The following is a 16,480-nucleotide window of genomic DNA, read 5'->3' on the forward strand; positions in this document are numbered from 1 at the left end:
GAAAGGCTGGTGTCGGTGGTTCGGGCCTACAGGCCACATAGCACCCAGTGCAGACCCAAGTGGGCGGAGGCCCCGAGGGAGAGAGGACAGCATCCCTCCAAGACCCACAGCAAACCAGCTCTGATCTGGGCACCCGAAGGCTGAGAAAAGTAACCCAGCTAACTCAGCCACTTCCTGGTTTATACTTGGCCCTGTCGCCAGGGGTCAGAATCAGACTCTGGGGTCCTGGCCTCAGTGTGGAGGTCAGTGGGAGACAGGAGGTGGGCTGACCAGCAAATGAACTTTGCTTGAGGGAAAAGCTATCCAGAAGCTCAAGCCTATGGACAGAGTGCCAGGGGTGTCACTTGGGGAATGATATTTGGAGGAGTGGGAGGCTTCTCCTGAGTTGGGGAGAAACCCCCAAGAATAGGGACAGTGTCTGACTTTGACAGCCCCCAGAATAGCAGCCCACACATGGCTGGGATTGAGCAGATGTTCATGCTAATAAATATTGTGAAATGAGCATAATGGGGACATAGCTTGTGAGCAAAGAAGCAGTTTTATTTGCCCTCTTAATATTGCGCTCAGCGTTGCTTCAAGCCCCTGCCTCTGCTGGAGGGTGAGAAAAATAACTCAAAGTCACTCCGCCACTTCCTGTCTAATACGTGGCCCTTCAGGTTCCCTGCTCGGTCGGTTCAGGACACCATTCCCTTCTCTCTTAGCCCCCTAGGATTGCAGCTATCATGGTATTGGGGAGGGGACACAGGTGTAGCCTGTGGCTGTCTTTAGTCTAAGATGTTGTCCGTCCTTCCAAGGGCTGAGTGTTGGCCTCTGTCCCTTGGGCAGGGCCCCTGTAGTCACACAGCCAGGTCCCCAGACCCAGTCTCCTCCGGTCCAGCAGCCTCGCAGCCACTTCCTGGAGCCTCGGGGCTGCTTCCCTCCTTATAGGGTATAGGGAATCTGGGTTGATGGGAACTGTAGTTCTTGGAATGGGCACTCCTGTCCCTCAGCATCCTCAGCTGTGGGTGTTCCCCTTCTCCTGCTCAGACAGCACCAGAGCCATCTTCACAAGGATTCCTGGCCCCAGGCACTTACCCTTACCCTGTCCTGCCTGGGACCTCCTTCCCTAGAGACAGGGGGCTGTGTGAAGGTTGGGTTGAGACCAGAATAAAATCAGGGTTCTCTCAGAAAGAAGAAAGGGAAAATGGGTTCTGGGAGGCAACCAAGACAGTCTGCTACCCAGGCATACCCTTCATGTCCAGAAGTGATGAGCAAGGCGTCTGAGTCTCCTCACATCCCACCGCTCCCACCTGTCCCCAGGCACTCGCCAAATACGATGGGGACAATCTCTGGAGTGAAGGGAGGCGTTAGCCAAGGGCAGAGTGGTCCAGGTATCGCTGGAGCTGGCCTGAGGCCCCGCCAGTCTAGAAAGCCGTTTCCATGGTATCTAAAGGAAGGGGGCCACTGGAGTTGCCCTCCCCTGGTTCCAGGTGTGTCAGAAGTAGGTCGTCTGGGAACCTCTCAGGGCCAGGGAATCAACTACACCAGAGAGAAACTTGCTGACTCCTGTCCCTTCCATGTTCACACCGCCCAGTCCCTCTGCCAGTTTGATAGGTGGGTGGGGACAGGGGAGAGAGCTGCAACTGATGCTAGTCTCTACTCCTGTGGTGTGAGGTGCATCTGGGGCGTCCTGAGTACAGCCTCTCCATTTCCATCTTTAGTGCCCCTCAAGGCTAGACCCTGGCCTGAAAACTCAGAAAAAGAACCCTCATGCTTTATCTACTTGCTTCCCTGTGCTCGCCCCCAGATGGCTCTAGTTTCTAGATGACTAATAGGTTCCATCTCATGTGCCAGTTCCTGCTGATTGATAGTGGCTGTTCTGGAAGGAATTGTGAAACGTTGTCAAAGCTCATTTGAGGTAGACTAATTATGATTGATTAGTAATGTCTGCCATGAGCACAGAAGTAGAGTGTGGTGTGTGTGATTTTAACTGCTGTCCATTCCTCTCAGGACCTGTTACTCTCCATCAGCCCAAGCTGGAAAGGTCTGGAGCTGTCTTGTGGCTGAGAGACATCATTATGGGACAGACCGAAGCTGCAGTGTGCTGGGAAATGGTTAACAGTTGACTCTTGGGATGAGAGTAAGGCTGCTTTGTAGCTTTGGCCAATTTCTGTGGTGTGAATACTCCCACCATGGCAGATTTCCAGCTGCCATTGTGAAGTCACTGAACATGGACTGTAGGAGCAGATGGCTCCAGCACACCACTGCCTGAGCAGTTGCATGTTACTTCTAAGACATGTAAAGCCTCCTGCCTCCCCTCTAAGCTCTGGAAAGAGCATTAGATTAGGATTCAGGATTTCCTGCCAGCAATGAACCATAATAGGCCAGCTCTGTCCCTCCTGAGCCTCAGTGTCCTCACCTGTAAAATGGGAGCTGGATTGTAGTGAAGCTCAGTGCACTAAGACAAGGAGGTGCTCTGTCAGCCAAAAGCATGATTTGTCAGACATGCTCCTGGGGCACCAGATCCAGACTGTCTGCCCCAGAAATCGTCCTTGGACCGCCTTATAAAGTCAGTGCTCCTGCCGCAGGGCTGTGAGGGAGAAGGCCTTGTTCCTTTGATGTCGACCTCAAAGGACAGAAACTACCTCCGAGTTCATTCAGTCTCCCTGAACTGGCCATCATGCCTGTCACTGATGAATTTCTTTCCATGTTTTTTGAAGCTGCACGTGTTTCTTCTTGTCACTCCTCTTAAGGCAGAGGTTGCTCCCTTACTTCTCCTACGTGGGCCTCCCTCAAGCTTCAGGACCCCGTGGTCCTGGGAGGCGGTGATGAGCTGTGCTCACACTTCCATGGTGTCAGTCAGGTCTGGCTCTAGTACCATGCGTGAGCTCTGCAACCATGGACACGTGCCTTGAACTCTCTGGGCTTCAGCTTTCTCAACTGTATAATGAGAATAACATTAACAGCAGCTAAGTCACTGGGTTGTTGAGCAGACTGAATGAAATCAAGTGCATAAAGTTCTTAGCATAATGTCAGACACAGAATAAGTACTCAATAAATGAGTGACTATTTTTCCTAACAAGGTTTTGAGTGGAGGTAAGAAAGGCTAACCTATAAAAATATGGGATCCTAAGAAATACAAATGGCCAACAGATATATGAAAAGATGCTCATCTTCTTTAGTTATTAGAGAAATGCAAATCAAAACTGCAATGAGATACCACCTCACACCTGTTAGATTAGCTATTATCAACAAGACAGGTAATAGCAAATGTTGGAGAGGCTGTGGAGAAAAAGGAACCCTCATACACTGTTGGTGGGACTGTAAAGTAGTACAACCATTATGGAGGAAAGTATGGTGGTTCCTCAAAAAACTGAAAATAGAACTACCTTATGACCCAGCAATCCCTCTACTGGGTATATACCCCCAAAACTCAGAAACATTGATACGTAAAGACACATGCAGCCCCATGTTTATTGCAGCATTGTTCACAGTGGCCAGGACATGGAAACAACCAAAAAGCCCGTCAATAGATGACTGGATAAAGAAGATGTGGCACATATACACTATGGAATACTACTCAGCCATAAGAAATGATGACATCGGATCATTTACAGCAAAATGGTGGGATCTTGATAACATTATACGAAGTGAAATAAGTAAATCAGAAAAAAATAGGAACTGCATTATTCCATACGTAGGTGGGACATAAAAGTGAGACTAAGAGGCCCTGGCCGGTTGGCTCAGCGGTAGAGCGTCGGCCTGGTGTGCGGGGGACCCGGGTTCGATTCCTGGCCAGGGCACATAGGAGAAGTGCTCATTTGCTTCTCCACCCCCCCCCTCCTTCCTCTCTGTCTCTCTCTTCCCCTCCCGCAGCCAAGGCTCCATTGGAGCAAAGATGGCCCGGGCGCTGGGGATGGCTCCTTGGCCTCTGCCCCAGGCGCTAGAGTGGCTCTGGTCGCAAAAAAGCGACGCCCCAGAGGGGCAGAGCATCGCCCCCTGGTAGGCAGAGCGTCGCCCCTGGTGGGCATGCCGGGTGGATCCCAGTCGGGCACATGCGGGAGTCTGTCTGACTGTCTCTCCCCGTTTCCAGCTTCAGAAAAATACAAAAAAAAAAAAGTGAGACTAAGAGACATTGATAAGAGTGTGGTGGTTAGGGGGGAGGGGGGAGAGGGAAAGGGGGAGGGGGAGGGGCACAAAGAAAACTAGATAGAAGGTGACAGAGGACAATCTGACTTTGGGTGATGGGTAGGCAACATAATTGAACGACAAGATAACCTGGACATGTTATCTTTGAATATATGTATCCTGATTTATTGATGTCACTCCATTAAAAAAATAAAATTATTTAAAAATAAATAAATAAAAATAAAAATAAACATATGGGATCCTAAATGTTGACAAACCACAGGGTCGAGTGAGAGCTGGGGCCTCAACCCAGGGGCATAGGTAGGACTGTAAGCACACGGGGCACCCGGAAGCAGGACTGGTTTTTAGTCCAGTGCAAGGTTTCTCTTCCTCGGCATGATTGATATTCAGGGCCAGATAATGCTTTGTTGTAGGAAGTTACCTGAGCATTGTAGGATGCTTAGCAGTATGCCTGGGCTCTACCCCCTAGAGAACAGAAGCAGCATCCAAGTTAGAACAATTAAAAATGCCTCTAGAAATCGCCAACTATCCTCTGGGGGACAAAATCTCCTCTGGTTGAAACCCCTGCTCCAGCAGATAGAGCATGACAGGCACTTTTAGTCGCCCCGGCTCCAAGGAGAGCCTGGAGGCAGAGCATGTGTCCTGGCAGAGCGGGCGGGTCGGCGCGTGGCAGAGTCCAGTGGCAGGTGGTCAGCTGCCAGCAGCCTGGCCACAAGCACCCGGAAGGGTAGGTCAGGGCTAGGACCCCAGCTGCTGGGAGCCCAGCAGTCAGACAGCTCAGATGACATTGAGCCTGGGTGCAGCCTGTCACTCTTTACTTTTCTATCCAGGACCAGGACTGGATCCAGGGTCTGGCCAGAGCCCAGCCTTACAAAGGGGGTAAGAGCTTATGAGTACCCCCGATGACCTCCATGACTTGTAGCTGGGAGCACAAGCTTCTCAGCTAGAGAGACCTGGTTCAAATCCAGGCTCTACTGTATGGAAATTAAACCAAAGAGAAAAGAAGAAAAACCCCAGACACTGCCACTTAGAACAGGGAGACCACCTTAGGTGGGCTGCTGACCCTCTAAGATTCGCTTTGCGTTTCTCATCTGTGGCATGAAGATGATAATGCCAGCTTCTCATGGTTGTAAGGATTAAATGTCCTGTTACAATGACGGTACTTTGCATTATGCCTGCCACATAATGGGCACTCCGTAAATGTTGATTGACTGAATGAATCTTTCTGCAGCAAAACTTTCCCTGCAAATTCTTTTGTTAGTTTTAGTTCTCCTCTCTGGAATTTCTCCAGCTTTCTAATGTAGGAAACCATTGACATCTCAACTGGAGGAAATGAGTTATTCATCTCTGTATTGCTAATGCTTAGCATCAGGCCTGGATAATATTAGGTGCTTAAAAAATGAAGTTTTCCTTCCGCAAAGGGCAATGACTGTGCCTATTAATTTCTTTAGCTCAGCACAAAAACTGACATGGTAGGTGATCACTAAATGTTTGGTGAGTGAATGAATGAATGAATGAATGAATATATAAAAAAACGGTTGAAGAAAGCCATGACCCAGAACCCTACACCAGGATTTTCTCTAGGAATCCATTTCTATATATCCATTCAAAAGGGATATTGCTCCTTATTAGGAGCAGGTCAACCAAACCCTGGGAAGGACAATAGTATCCTCAGCAAGGTGGTGGGTGACAGAGGACGATCCCAGGCAGACCTTCTGTTCCCTGGCAATTGCCCTTCCCTAGGGACCCACTGCAGGCTGCTCTGCTCCCTCCAGGGGACTTGGACAGTCTTCATGACTCTTCCTGCTGCAGCAGGCACAGGACAGGGTCCTCCTCCCTCAGGATGTGGCAAGTGTAGGCTGTACTTCTGCAGGGTCAACGTCACAGCTATAAGAGACAGTGTGGATTGTTAGGAAGACCCATGGCTAGGGAGTCAGAAGATCAGGGTTCTGTTCCCATCCCAATCACCAACCTACACAGTGACCTTGCATGGTCACTGTGCTTCCTGGGCCTCTGTTTCCCCGTCTGTACAATAGGGATTTCATGATGCTTGGGACAATTATATCCTTTGGTGGATGGCCAGGAACACAGGTCAGTCAACAGCCATGTGACTGAGCAATGACTCACATGGGGGACCAACCAGTGGCATCAAGGGACTGCTTCATTTCACGAAGCCATCGGCTCCCCAGGCCCCTTAGCGCTGCAGGGCATTGAACACCGCCTTAGGAGGTCTGCTCTGAAATCCAGAAGTCTAATGAAAGCAGCTAGGGTGGGGGAGCAGCAACTGGGTTTTCCCAAGGGGGCTAAAGATTTTCTAGGGGGACCATCACTGACTGGGTGGAGAGATGTTTGTGAAAGTAAACATTTTTTTTTTTATAACACCTCTATCTCTCTTCCCCTTCCTAAGTTACAGAATTAACTGAGAAATAGGCTTTCCCTTTGCTGAAGTCTGTGTTAGGACAGATGGGGATGCTAGCCTGGATGAGCTTGGCAGAGCCAAAGTCCCTCGCATCAGAAAAAAGAGCCCGGGAAAGAGAAATAGGAGGGCTGGGTCTAGAGAGAAGAGGCGGGAGGGTTGGGAAGAGGGAAAGGCTCTGTGTGCAATTTGGGGGGGAGGAGTTACTCTTACTTTTTGACTGAGAGGTGTGGAGAGAGGGTGGAGAGGTACTGTGGTGAAGGGCTTAGGGGGAGTAACTCAGCATTTCTGTGCCTCAATTTCTTCACCTGCAAGGTATGGACATTAGAACCTTCTCTCTAAAGGAAAACACTTAGGATCATGCCTGGCGTGGAGTAAGGACCATGGAAGTGTGTGCAGTGATGATGGTGGTGGTGGATGTAAAAAACCTTCAGATCTTTAGTAGAACTTGTCACTTAAAAGTGAACCAAGCAAATGGCTCTCCTGGGTCCCAGCTGAGTGCCCAATCCAATACTGGCTGCCCGGCTGCATCTGGTGATGTCCATGCAGCCGAGACTGCTAAGAGCAAGCAGGACCATCGCCTGAGCTCTGCTGCGTCACTAGGGACACCCCCAGAGCCATCAGCACTGAGAGCCAGGGCCCCATCAGTCCCGCAAGGAATGGGGCATCTGTCCTCCATGTGGCTAAAGCATCCAAAAATTACTGTAGACTGAACTTTGTCACCAGCCTGTTTCTCATGAGGACACTTCCTCCAGCCAGGAGGCACGGACTTTCCAGCTGCGCTGGCCCCTCTGACAAGCTGTCCTCAGGGGATATTTTCAGATTCTGGGTGACATTCCCCTGCCCCTCAGCCTAATAGGTCCCAGATGCTACCCTCCTCCCTCAGCCTCTCTCCCTGCCGACGTTCCAAAACCCTGCATGCTGGCCTTCAGGGTTACCTGGGACCACCTCACCCAGTCACTACACCTCTTGACGTTTTTTGCTTTTAATTTAAAACATTTTGTTCCCCTTTAACATGATGACTTGACTGGGGCCAGCATGAAAGAGGCTGTTTCCTCCTGGATGGGGACCAGGACAGAGAAGCTGGCAGATGAAGGTGGAGAGAAGGAAGCTGGCAGGGGGATGTGAGGAGCAAGGGGAAACATAAGGAGTCTTTATTGGCCGAGCATAAAAGGAGCAACTGGAGCAGCAGCTGTGTTACCGTGGCCAGGTTGCCAGGGGCTGGGCAGACGCACCAGGCCCAGCTGGGAATCCCACGAGCCCAGTGGGAGTGGAGGGGGGGGGGGGGTCGTGACTCATGTTCTGCAGAAATGCCTTCTAGTTCACTATCTTTCTGATGCTTTTCTCTATTTCCCTCCTCACCCATCCTCCTGCCCCCCTTCTGTGGAGCATTTGAATTTGTAATTCTTGGCCATTGTCAGTAATGAGATAGTATTGCTGAGGCTGCAGGAGGGAGGAGGGCAAGTGGACACAACTGGGAGAAAGGAAAAGAAGAGGAAAGGAAAAGAAAGAAAAGAAGAGCGGAGAAAAAGAAAGAAGAGAAGGGCGGGAGGGAGGGTGGGGCCAGGGCACAGAGGTGGGCGGTGAGGACGGAGTAGGGCAGGAGACCCGGGGGCAGAGCGCCTGACTCACAGCTTAACAGAAACCAGGACAGGCCGATAGACATCGGGCCTTGGAACCCAGTGAGAAGCCTCCTCCGCCCCAGCTGCTTCCCGCTTGTTTTCCATTGCGTTTCATGGGAGCACGGAGAGGGCAGCAAGCGTGCTAATAATCACGATCGCTTTTGGTTCCAATACACTGTTGACTTTGCAATGTGCGTTGGTGCTCACCGCGCATGTGCACAAAGCGACCGTGTCCATGAGCTGGGGCGCCTCGCGAGGAGCCCGTTCTCAGGGCGGAAAGCTGAGGCGCGGAGGGGAGTGTTCTGGAGGTAAGGGCCGCTCCTGGTGCCCAGGCCCCTGGATTTCTCATCCAATAATGAAAATTTGGAAATGAAACAAAAGGAGAAGAGATTATATTGGTGAAAGTGGGCCAGGAAAATACAAACTTTGAAGACCAGATGGGAACCCCTCAGCTGAAGAATTCTTGGACGTGGATTCTAAGGCAGCCCTCCGCTTTCATTGCCCTCCTCTCTCACTATCCTTTCATCAGGGACACTGACTGACCCGGGCATTTTTTTTCTCTTTTTCAGGACCTCCTGTAAGTAACTCCAGCCACAGCCTGGGCTCGCACAGCTGAAAGGCCTTGCTCCCTGCTGGTAACTGGGCCCTGGGTGGGGGGGCTGGCAGCCCTGTTGTCTCCCAGAGGAGCCCCGACACCCTTCAGAGAAGTCCGCAGGGTCCCCGCAGAACGTTGGCCCAGAACGGAGGCCACCATTTTGCTTTTCATGAACCTCTGCACCCCTCCAGGGCCAGACAGTGGCTGCCCCCAAAGCAGGTCCCAATTTAAATCTGAAAGGCTGGCATGCCCCATTGTTAACCTAGCTCCTTTGTCCCCCAAAGAACTGGAGTCAAAGAAGCATCAGGTATTAAAAAGAAGAAAGAGATAATCTACTCAGTTCTAGTCTCTCACCCATTCAGTAAACAGGTCAGTGAGCGGCTCTAAGCATGGACTAGTCCTGAGGACGTGATGTCCACACCACTGTGTGGGGAGGTCCGTTCTAGCCAAGTGTGTCTGAGCAGGTTGTGGTTGGTAAGAAAGCAATGTCAGCCAGTTAGATTAGGAGACAACACAAATTATAGGCAGCACATCAGGCCCGTCCCCTGGCGTCGCCCTAAAGCCTGGGGTGGGGCCGGGAGCCAAGTCATTTCTAGAGAACCTGAGAAGCGTTCAAGGAGACTGGCCCCTGAAGTAATAGATCCAGAGAACAGGAGCGTGTCTTCTTGAGGACAGCATTTGATACCCCAACAAAAGACCCAGAGGTCGCAGGGGCAGCTGGAGATTGAAGTTAAAAGGGCCCAGCCCTCGGCATCAGATCTTTCTCAAGGTTACTGAAAGCAGCCTCGTTTCCTCCCTTCCTCGGAGAAGGTATTTCCCTAGTTTTTCCCCCTTGACCTGTACCTGCGCAAGCGAGCAGCCCACTCTGTGAGAAGACATGATTTACTCTTCCATGTATGTCAAGTGGTGCGTCGAGCCCACACTGACGGTGCTGTCCAGCTCCTGCCCGCCCGGTCACAGAGGGAGGAAAACCATGTCATTCCCGAAAGTAGGGGGGTGATTTATCATGGCATGTTTTGGATGTCAGATCTCAATTCCTGTCATCAATCTTCCAAAATAAACTCTGCTGTAAGAAACTTCGATGGACCACCTGCTGGAATGGGGCCGCTTTTCCCCTTTTTTGACAAAGCCAAAAAGATTCTTCATCTCCCCCACTCCTGAGACCTCCCCATACACTTCTCACCACAGCCAGGCTGCTGGGCTCCCCTGGCAGCTCAGCTCTGGTCCCTGCCTGACAGGAGGGCCTGCCCTCACCAGCCAGGTAGCACTTTGAGAGATTCTGCTGGCCCCTCCGGGGACTGTTCCCAGCCGGAGAGGGTGCCACCACTCCTGTCGGCTCTGCAGCACAGGAGCAAATGAGAGGGATTGCACCTGAGTCTTTCCTTATAATCGTTGCCCACCTGGCACCACTGGGGCCATCAAATGCAGAGTGGAGCCCAAGTAGCTTTCCCACATTTTCAGCCTGACACAAAGAGTCTTGAATCTTCCAACTGTGGCTAAAACCGCAAGGCAGGATGAAGAGGAAATGGGAGGCCAGCCAGGGTGGGAATCACCTCCTAGCCCTATTCTCTCTGCTTCTGCAAAAAAAAAGAAGGCCCATGGCCAGAGGTGAGGTGAGGGGGAGGGAGATGGCAGCTGGTCGCAACGTCTGCCTGCTGCCCTCTGGCTGTGTCTCCGAGTCCCCCTGGGGTGACTCTGTACTCCTGGAAGACCCAGGCTCCTGTGGGCACAAGGAGCGTCAGTGCCCGGAGAACACAACCATGGAGGATGGCTTTAAGTAGCAGCAGGAAGCACTTAAGGGGCACGACATTTGTGACCACCACTGCCCCATCCCCCATGCCCATGACAGACATTGCTGATTAGGAGGCTTTGTAATAGCGTGCTTTACTCAATCCACTGAGGTCCACACTCACACTGACATCTGTTGGCCATTCTTGCACTAAATTTAAGAGAGAATTTCTTAATTATGGGCACTGTGAGACTGAAATGGATGACTGAGAGAAGTAAGGATGTCTCTCTCTCTGGAGGAATATATGGAAATGTAGGCTGTCCAGTTGTCAGCCCTGGTTGAATGTGATCCTTGAATGTGATCAAGGCCCTCCCTTCTTTTTGTTCATAAAATAACAGAGGCTCGTAGAGCACAGGTGACTCCAGGATCACAGGGCTGGTTTGGTAGCATGAAACATCAGGTATTATAATACTCTTGCCTGCATACATTTCACTCTCCCCTTTATTCCAGGGTCCTGTCGGAAGACCTGGCCTCCCGGTAAGTAGCTTTCATTTCTTCCTCCTTCTGCCTCTCTCTCCCATGTTTTTCACAGTCCAAGGATTGGCAAGGTGGGGTGGCAGCTTTCATCCAGTATCTGGGTGAGAGGCCTGTCCAGCTTCTCTACCCCACCAGCTGAGGGTGAAACTCCTGGTTACCCTCCCAGGGTCTCAGACAGAGAGATGACAGCATGCAGGCCCCTGCCACACTGAACCTGACTTCCAGATTGATGCTCCTACAATGGAGGCACACCGACTTAGATTAAAACCACTGTCCCTACTTTGTCCTATGCCCTCTGGTAAGAGTAGACTTAAAAACTTTGTTTTCCTCCCAGTTACCATTTCTTAAAACTAGAGAGGCTGTGCCAAGTAACCATGAGGGCTTTAGAATAAAAGTAGGACAGTAGTAATAACCACCTCTTTTTTTTTTTTTTTTTTTTTTTTTTTTTTTTTTAATAAATTTTTATTAATGGTAATGGGATGACATTAATAAATCAGGGTACATATATTCAAAGAAAACATGTCTAGGTTATTTTGTCATTAAATTATGTTGCATACCCCTCGCCCAAAGTCAGATTGTCCTTCGCCACCCTCTATCTAGTTCTCTGTGCCCCTCCCCCTCCCCCTAACTCTCCCCCTGTCCTCCCTCCCCCCACCCCTGGTAACCACCACACTCTTGTCCATGTCTCTTAGTCTCATTTTTATGTTCCACCAATGTATGGAATCATGTAGTTCTTGTTTTTTTCTGATTTACTTATTTCACTCCTTATAATGTTATCAAGATCCCACCATTTTGCTGTAAATGATCTGATGTCATCGTTTCTTATGGCTGAGTAGTATTCCATAGTGTATATGTGCCACATCTTCTTTATCCAGTCTTCTATTGAAGGGCTTTTTGGTTGTTTCCATGTCTTGGCCACTGTGAACAGTGCTGCAATGAACATGGGGCTACATGTGTCTTCACGTATCAATGTTTCTGAGGAATAACCACCTCTTATTGAGACCTTAATATGTGCCTGTCACTCTTCAGACATTTGATTTGTTCAATGACTAAGTGAAATGGTTATCATTATGCCCATCTTATAGATGAGGAAACTGAGACTCAGAGGAGTGAAATATCTTGCCCATTGTCCAAGCTTCAGTTGTAGGCCTCTTGGATGCCCATGTTATCACACACCATTCCATACTGCTGTTTCCTGGGGTCCTTGCTACACATCTGAAAACCATTTTTAAAGTTGTCAAAGACATTGTTCTGTGGGGTGTAGCCTGGGGCATCTACATATTGAGTACTGGATACTGTTGTCCCTTGGATGGGGAAGAGGTCAGGCAGGATTCTGTACCTGGGCAGAGGTCGAGGTGGAGTGTGGAGTGAGATCCGGGCTGCCACCAGGTTGCCCTCTCTCCCTGCGCCAACAGCCACATCCGCTGCATTCCAGACCCTCTCTGCATCCCTCTTACCCCAGTTACTCCTCTTTGGACTTAAATTATGCTGTAACCTCATGACTAATCCAATAGCTTCTAGAATTCATGTCCAGCAGTGACTTTCTTAATGAAAGGCATGTGGGAGAATAGTTAGCCATGAAAATGGAACCTCTCCCAGTAAGTCCGAGCCCCGAAGCAGAGGAGGACGAGTGAATCGGTCCCATGAAACCCAAGGAGGGAAAAAAATCAGATGACTTGGGGGGGGGGACGTGGGCAGACTTTGTTTCTTCTGACAACGTCCACCTTTAAAAAGCATTTGGGGGCAATTCACAGAGCAGGGCTGCTGCACATAGTTTCCAGCCCCTGGCCACTCCACGCCTGTCCCAGACCCGAGCGTTTTATGGCCAGGACTGCAAAGAACATTAGTTTTAAAAAAGAAATGAAAAGAAACCAAAACACACATCCTGCAATATCATTCAAAAGCCCAAGAGTGAGTGGGCCATGGGGATGTCACACCTGACGTTCAGTGGGCCTGGTGTCCTCAGCAGAAAAGGCCACTGACCTTCCGCATGAAAGGACCTGGGAGTGACCCACAAAAGATTTGCTGGTGCTGGGCCCTTGTTGTGAAATGCAAAATGTATGAAGTACAAACATGCTTATAAAATTCACTTGTCTGCTGGGCTTATTACCCTCGGATGCCATTTACACTAGACTCACCAGATGCCAGGCACTGGAAGCAAGATTTCCAGAGACATCATCTAATGGCAGCCTCCCAGCAGCCCCAGGTGCGGGTGCTCAGGGAGCTTACAACCAACGCCACTTCTCTGCCACACAGCAAAGGCTGAATGTTTTACTAAAGACGCCTTTGGTCTTGACAAGGTACATGTCACAAGAGCCTAATTTCAGCGCCAATTGCTATTCTCTTGTGTGTCCACATATATCTTGGGATACTAATTGCCTCTCAAGGACTTTGCTTCAGTGGGGCCAGCAGACATGGACTCACCCCAGAAATGCCCTCACTCTTCAGGAGAATTCACCAGCCCAGCTATTGCCTGCACAGCAGGACAAGCACCATCTTATTTTTGGCCCCCATTGCTTTCCATCTTTCCAGGCTCCTAGAAAACCCCAGGCCCACCCCAGAATTTATGATGTCTGCATACGTATAATTGCAAAAAAATATTTTCTACTAAAATGGGGAGGAACAAAACTTAATAAGCAGATTTCCAGAGTGAGAAGATGTAAGCCCTGGCTACAAAACAAAGCGTTTCCCTCTGAGCGGCTGAGACTCGTGATGTGGCTGTATCCACATGGCTCACGGTCCTTCCTGTTGGTGCTGGGGTGGCCACGAGGAGGGACGCGGAAGGGTCCGTCTGTAGCTTTCTCAGACAGAAAGCCTGAGGAGGAGCCGGGGAGTGTGAGCACTGCTCCCCAACTTTGGCAAAGACAGACCTAGGGAAGGGATGCACTTGTCACATGAGAGCTGTCATTCATTCTGCTCTGTGCCTTGAAATTGCACGTGACACGGATGTGGTACATTCTGGCTGTAGCTGGAATGGATTGTGGCCACTCAAGTCTAAGGGAGGAAGAGCCTTAGACCCCTTGTAGAACACATAGGGAAACTGAGGCCCAGGCTGGGGACCAGACTCCTACATTAATGCTCTTACCACAGCACCATGCTTAAGTGCAGCAGCAGCAGGGGTGGCTGCTTGCCAAACAGTCTGTGGAGGCTGAACGGGCAAGTTTACTCACACAATGCCTGGGCATCATACAACTGCCTGTGCAAACAGGTCTTGGGTGCACAGCTCCCATGGGGCCCTTCACATGCTAGCGGGGCTCCAGCCACATCTAACTGTCTCTGCCTCCTTCATCAGGGAGACAAAGGTGCCATTGGGATGCCTGGACGTGTGGTGAGTTTGCGCATTTTACTTGCTCGGGTAGCCATTGCTTGCTTTTTCCACGCTGGCCTGTCTTCCAAACAGTAGTGAAGTATTCCTACCCTAGCCAGGGAAGGGGGGAAAGGGGATTGGACCTCTCCCTTCCCTTGCCTAAGTCAGCTTCAGAGAAGGACTCTCCAGGAGATGGGAAGTTGTATTTCAACCCTTCAGATCTTGCAATTTGGGTTTACTCTCCAGACAGCTGCCATGGCAAAGGGAAAATCCAAGAAGAAGCATGAGTAAAGCTCTTTGCCAATCATCTTCTGGGAGGACAGGGTGAGGCCTGAATCCCTCTGACATTGGGAGAGCTCCCACCCTTAGCATCCCCGGGCTGGCAGCTCACCCTCAGGTGGGTAGCCACGCCTGCAGCTACCCCCTGGCAAGACAGCAAAAGGTGGTGAGAAGGCAGCTTCCAAATGCTCTATGGAAACAGGTCGAAGCCGACTTCTGGGCTCCTCCCCTAGGCAGAGACTAGAAGATGGGGAAGGCGGTCTTGCTCTAGTCAGTGCTTACAAATCCTTACCAGGAGGCTGGGAGTGAAAACATTTAACATATCCTGCTGAAAAATTAAGATGATGAAAGGGAAATATGACTGTCTGAGAGAGAGTATATCTCAGGAATAGGAAGGCCGACACTAGGCCTGAGGCCCCAGTGCCAGGGGTTTTCTTGGTGGTCTTTAGCCTCTAAGGGGCTAGAAAGGGCAGGACAGACACGGGCTGGCAGCCGAAGGCAGGGATGGCCGTACACTGGCCTCACCACCACCGTGTCTGACCCCTGACTCCCCACCTGCCATCAGCCTCAACCTGTACCCTGGCTCCTGGGTGCTCCCTGATCGCCCCTATGCCATCATTTCATGTCACTCACATGCCTTTCCTCATAACATCAGCTCCTGGGGTGGAGGGCCTTGGACATTCCTGTGTGAGTTGGCTTGCCGGTGTGAGCCTCGTGCTCAGGGGAAAGGCAGCCGGACCACAGCTAACACCGGAGAGTGCTAACTGCATGCGGCACTGTGCTGAGAGCCTCCCACACGCCCGCTCACCTGGTCCTCACAAGAACTGTAGGGGATAGGCGCAGTCTCCACCCCCATCCTCAGATGGAAAAATGGAAGCGCAGATGTTAAGTGTCTTTCCCAAGGTCACATCGTCAGGAAGTGGCTGATTAAAAACTTTAACCCAGTCGGTCTGACTCCAGACCTGTGCCCTTGACCCTGACAATGCTACTCCCTTCCCCAACATTGCCATCATGGTTCTAAGGAGGGTCTGGTCCTTAGGGGGAAGTTCCAGCACCTTGGCCTAGGACTTGGGACATTTAAGAGGTTCAGGACAAGTGTTCCATGTCACAGAGTGTGGAGCTTTCAGGGCCCACCCAAAGGCTATCTGTCAGGACATGGAAGACGGAGCCCTGGGCCTCTGCACACGAGGCTCTCCCACACTTCCCAGACCACAGCACTGTGGCATCCCTACCTGGCCCCGCCTCTCTTCTTCAGTTCTCTGACTCGGAGCTGTCACTGGGGTCCTTCTCTGTGTAGAGCAGGAAAACAACATTCAGGAAACAACCTTTCTCAGGGGTTTGCTATGGGTGGGCCTGAGCCAGGGACCTTCTCCACTGTAGCCCTCCAAGATCCTGCTTTATTGATGAGGATGTTGGGCGCAGACAGTCCAGAATTGGGATGGAGCTTAGTACTGTACCCAAGCTGACTGGCAGACTCCGAACACTTTGCTCCTAACAGGTAAGCTGCAGGAAACTCTACTCTGAGTGTAGTTACCAGGCTGCAAGGCAGATTGCACAATGCATAGCAGTGTCTCCAGGCCTTCCCCGACTACCCACTGCCCCTCCTGCTGCCCTCCTGCCCTCCTTGGGCCCTGTGGACATGTGCCCCAGGAGGTAACCACATGAGTCTAGTTCCGGCCCACAGTGGTGGGACAGGAGGGAGAGACACAGGGGGTCTCCCCACTTCCTTCTTTACAAAGCTGTTTTCAAGCTGGGGATTTCGTGCTGCTTGTGCTGTTTTAAATGTGACAATGGGCCCATTTGGCTGCCCAGTAGCAGCCCTGGCCTGAGCCACCTGATAGGAACTGGGGTAGCCAGTGGGTGTGAC

General features: G+C 50.9%; 1 protein-coding gene across 1 annotated transcript in view; it reads left to right on the top strand.

Annotated features, from left to right (window-relative positions):
- Positions 1–11,006: 11,006 nt before the first annotated feature.
- Positions 11,007–16,480, top strand: part of COL13A1 (collagen type XIII alpha 1 chain) — an 81,442-nt gene continuing 75,968 nt past the window's right edge. Inside the window, exons 1-2 of the mRNA XM_066349246.1 lie at positions 11,007–11,027; positions 14,320–14,355. Of these exons, the coding sequence (XP_066205343.1) occupies positions 14,341–14,355 (15 nt within the window). The 5' untranslated portion in view covers positions 11,007–11,027; positions 14,320–14,340. The remainder of the gene's footprint in view (positions 11,028–14,319; positions 14,356–16,480) is intronic.

This window comes from Saccopteryx leptura, chromosome 9 (genome assembly GCF_036850995.1).
Source record: "Saccopteryx leptura isolate mSacLep1 chromosome 9, mSacLep1_pri_phased_curated, whole genome shotgun sequence".
In the NCBI taxonomy this organism is placed as follows: Eukaryota; Metazoa; Chordata; class Mammalia; order Chiroptera; family Emballonuridae; genus Saccopteryx; species Saccopteryx leptura.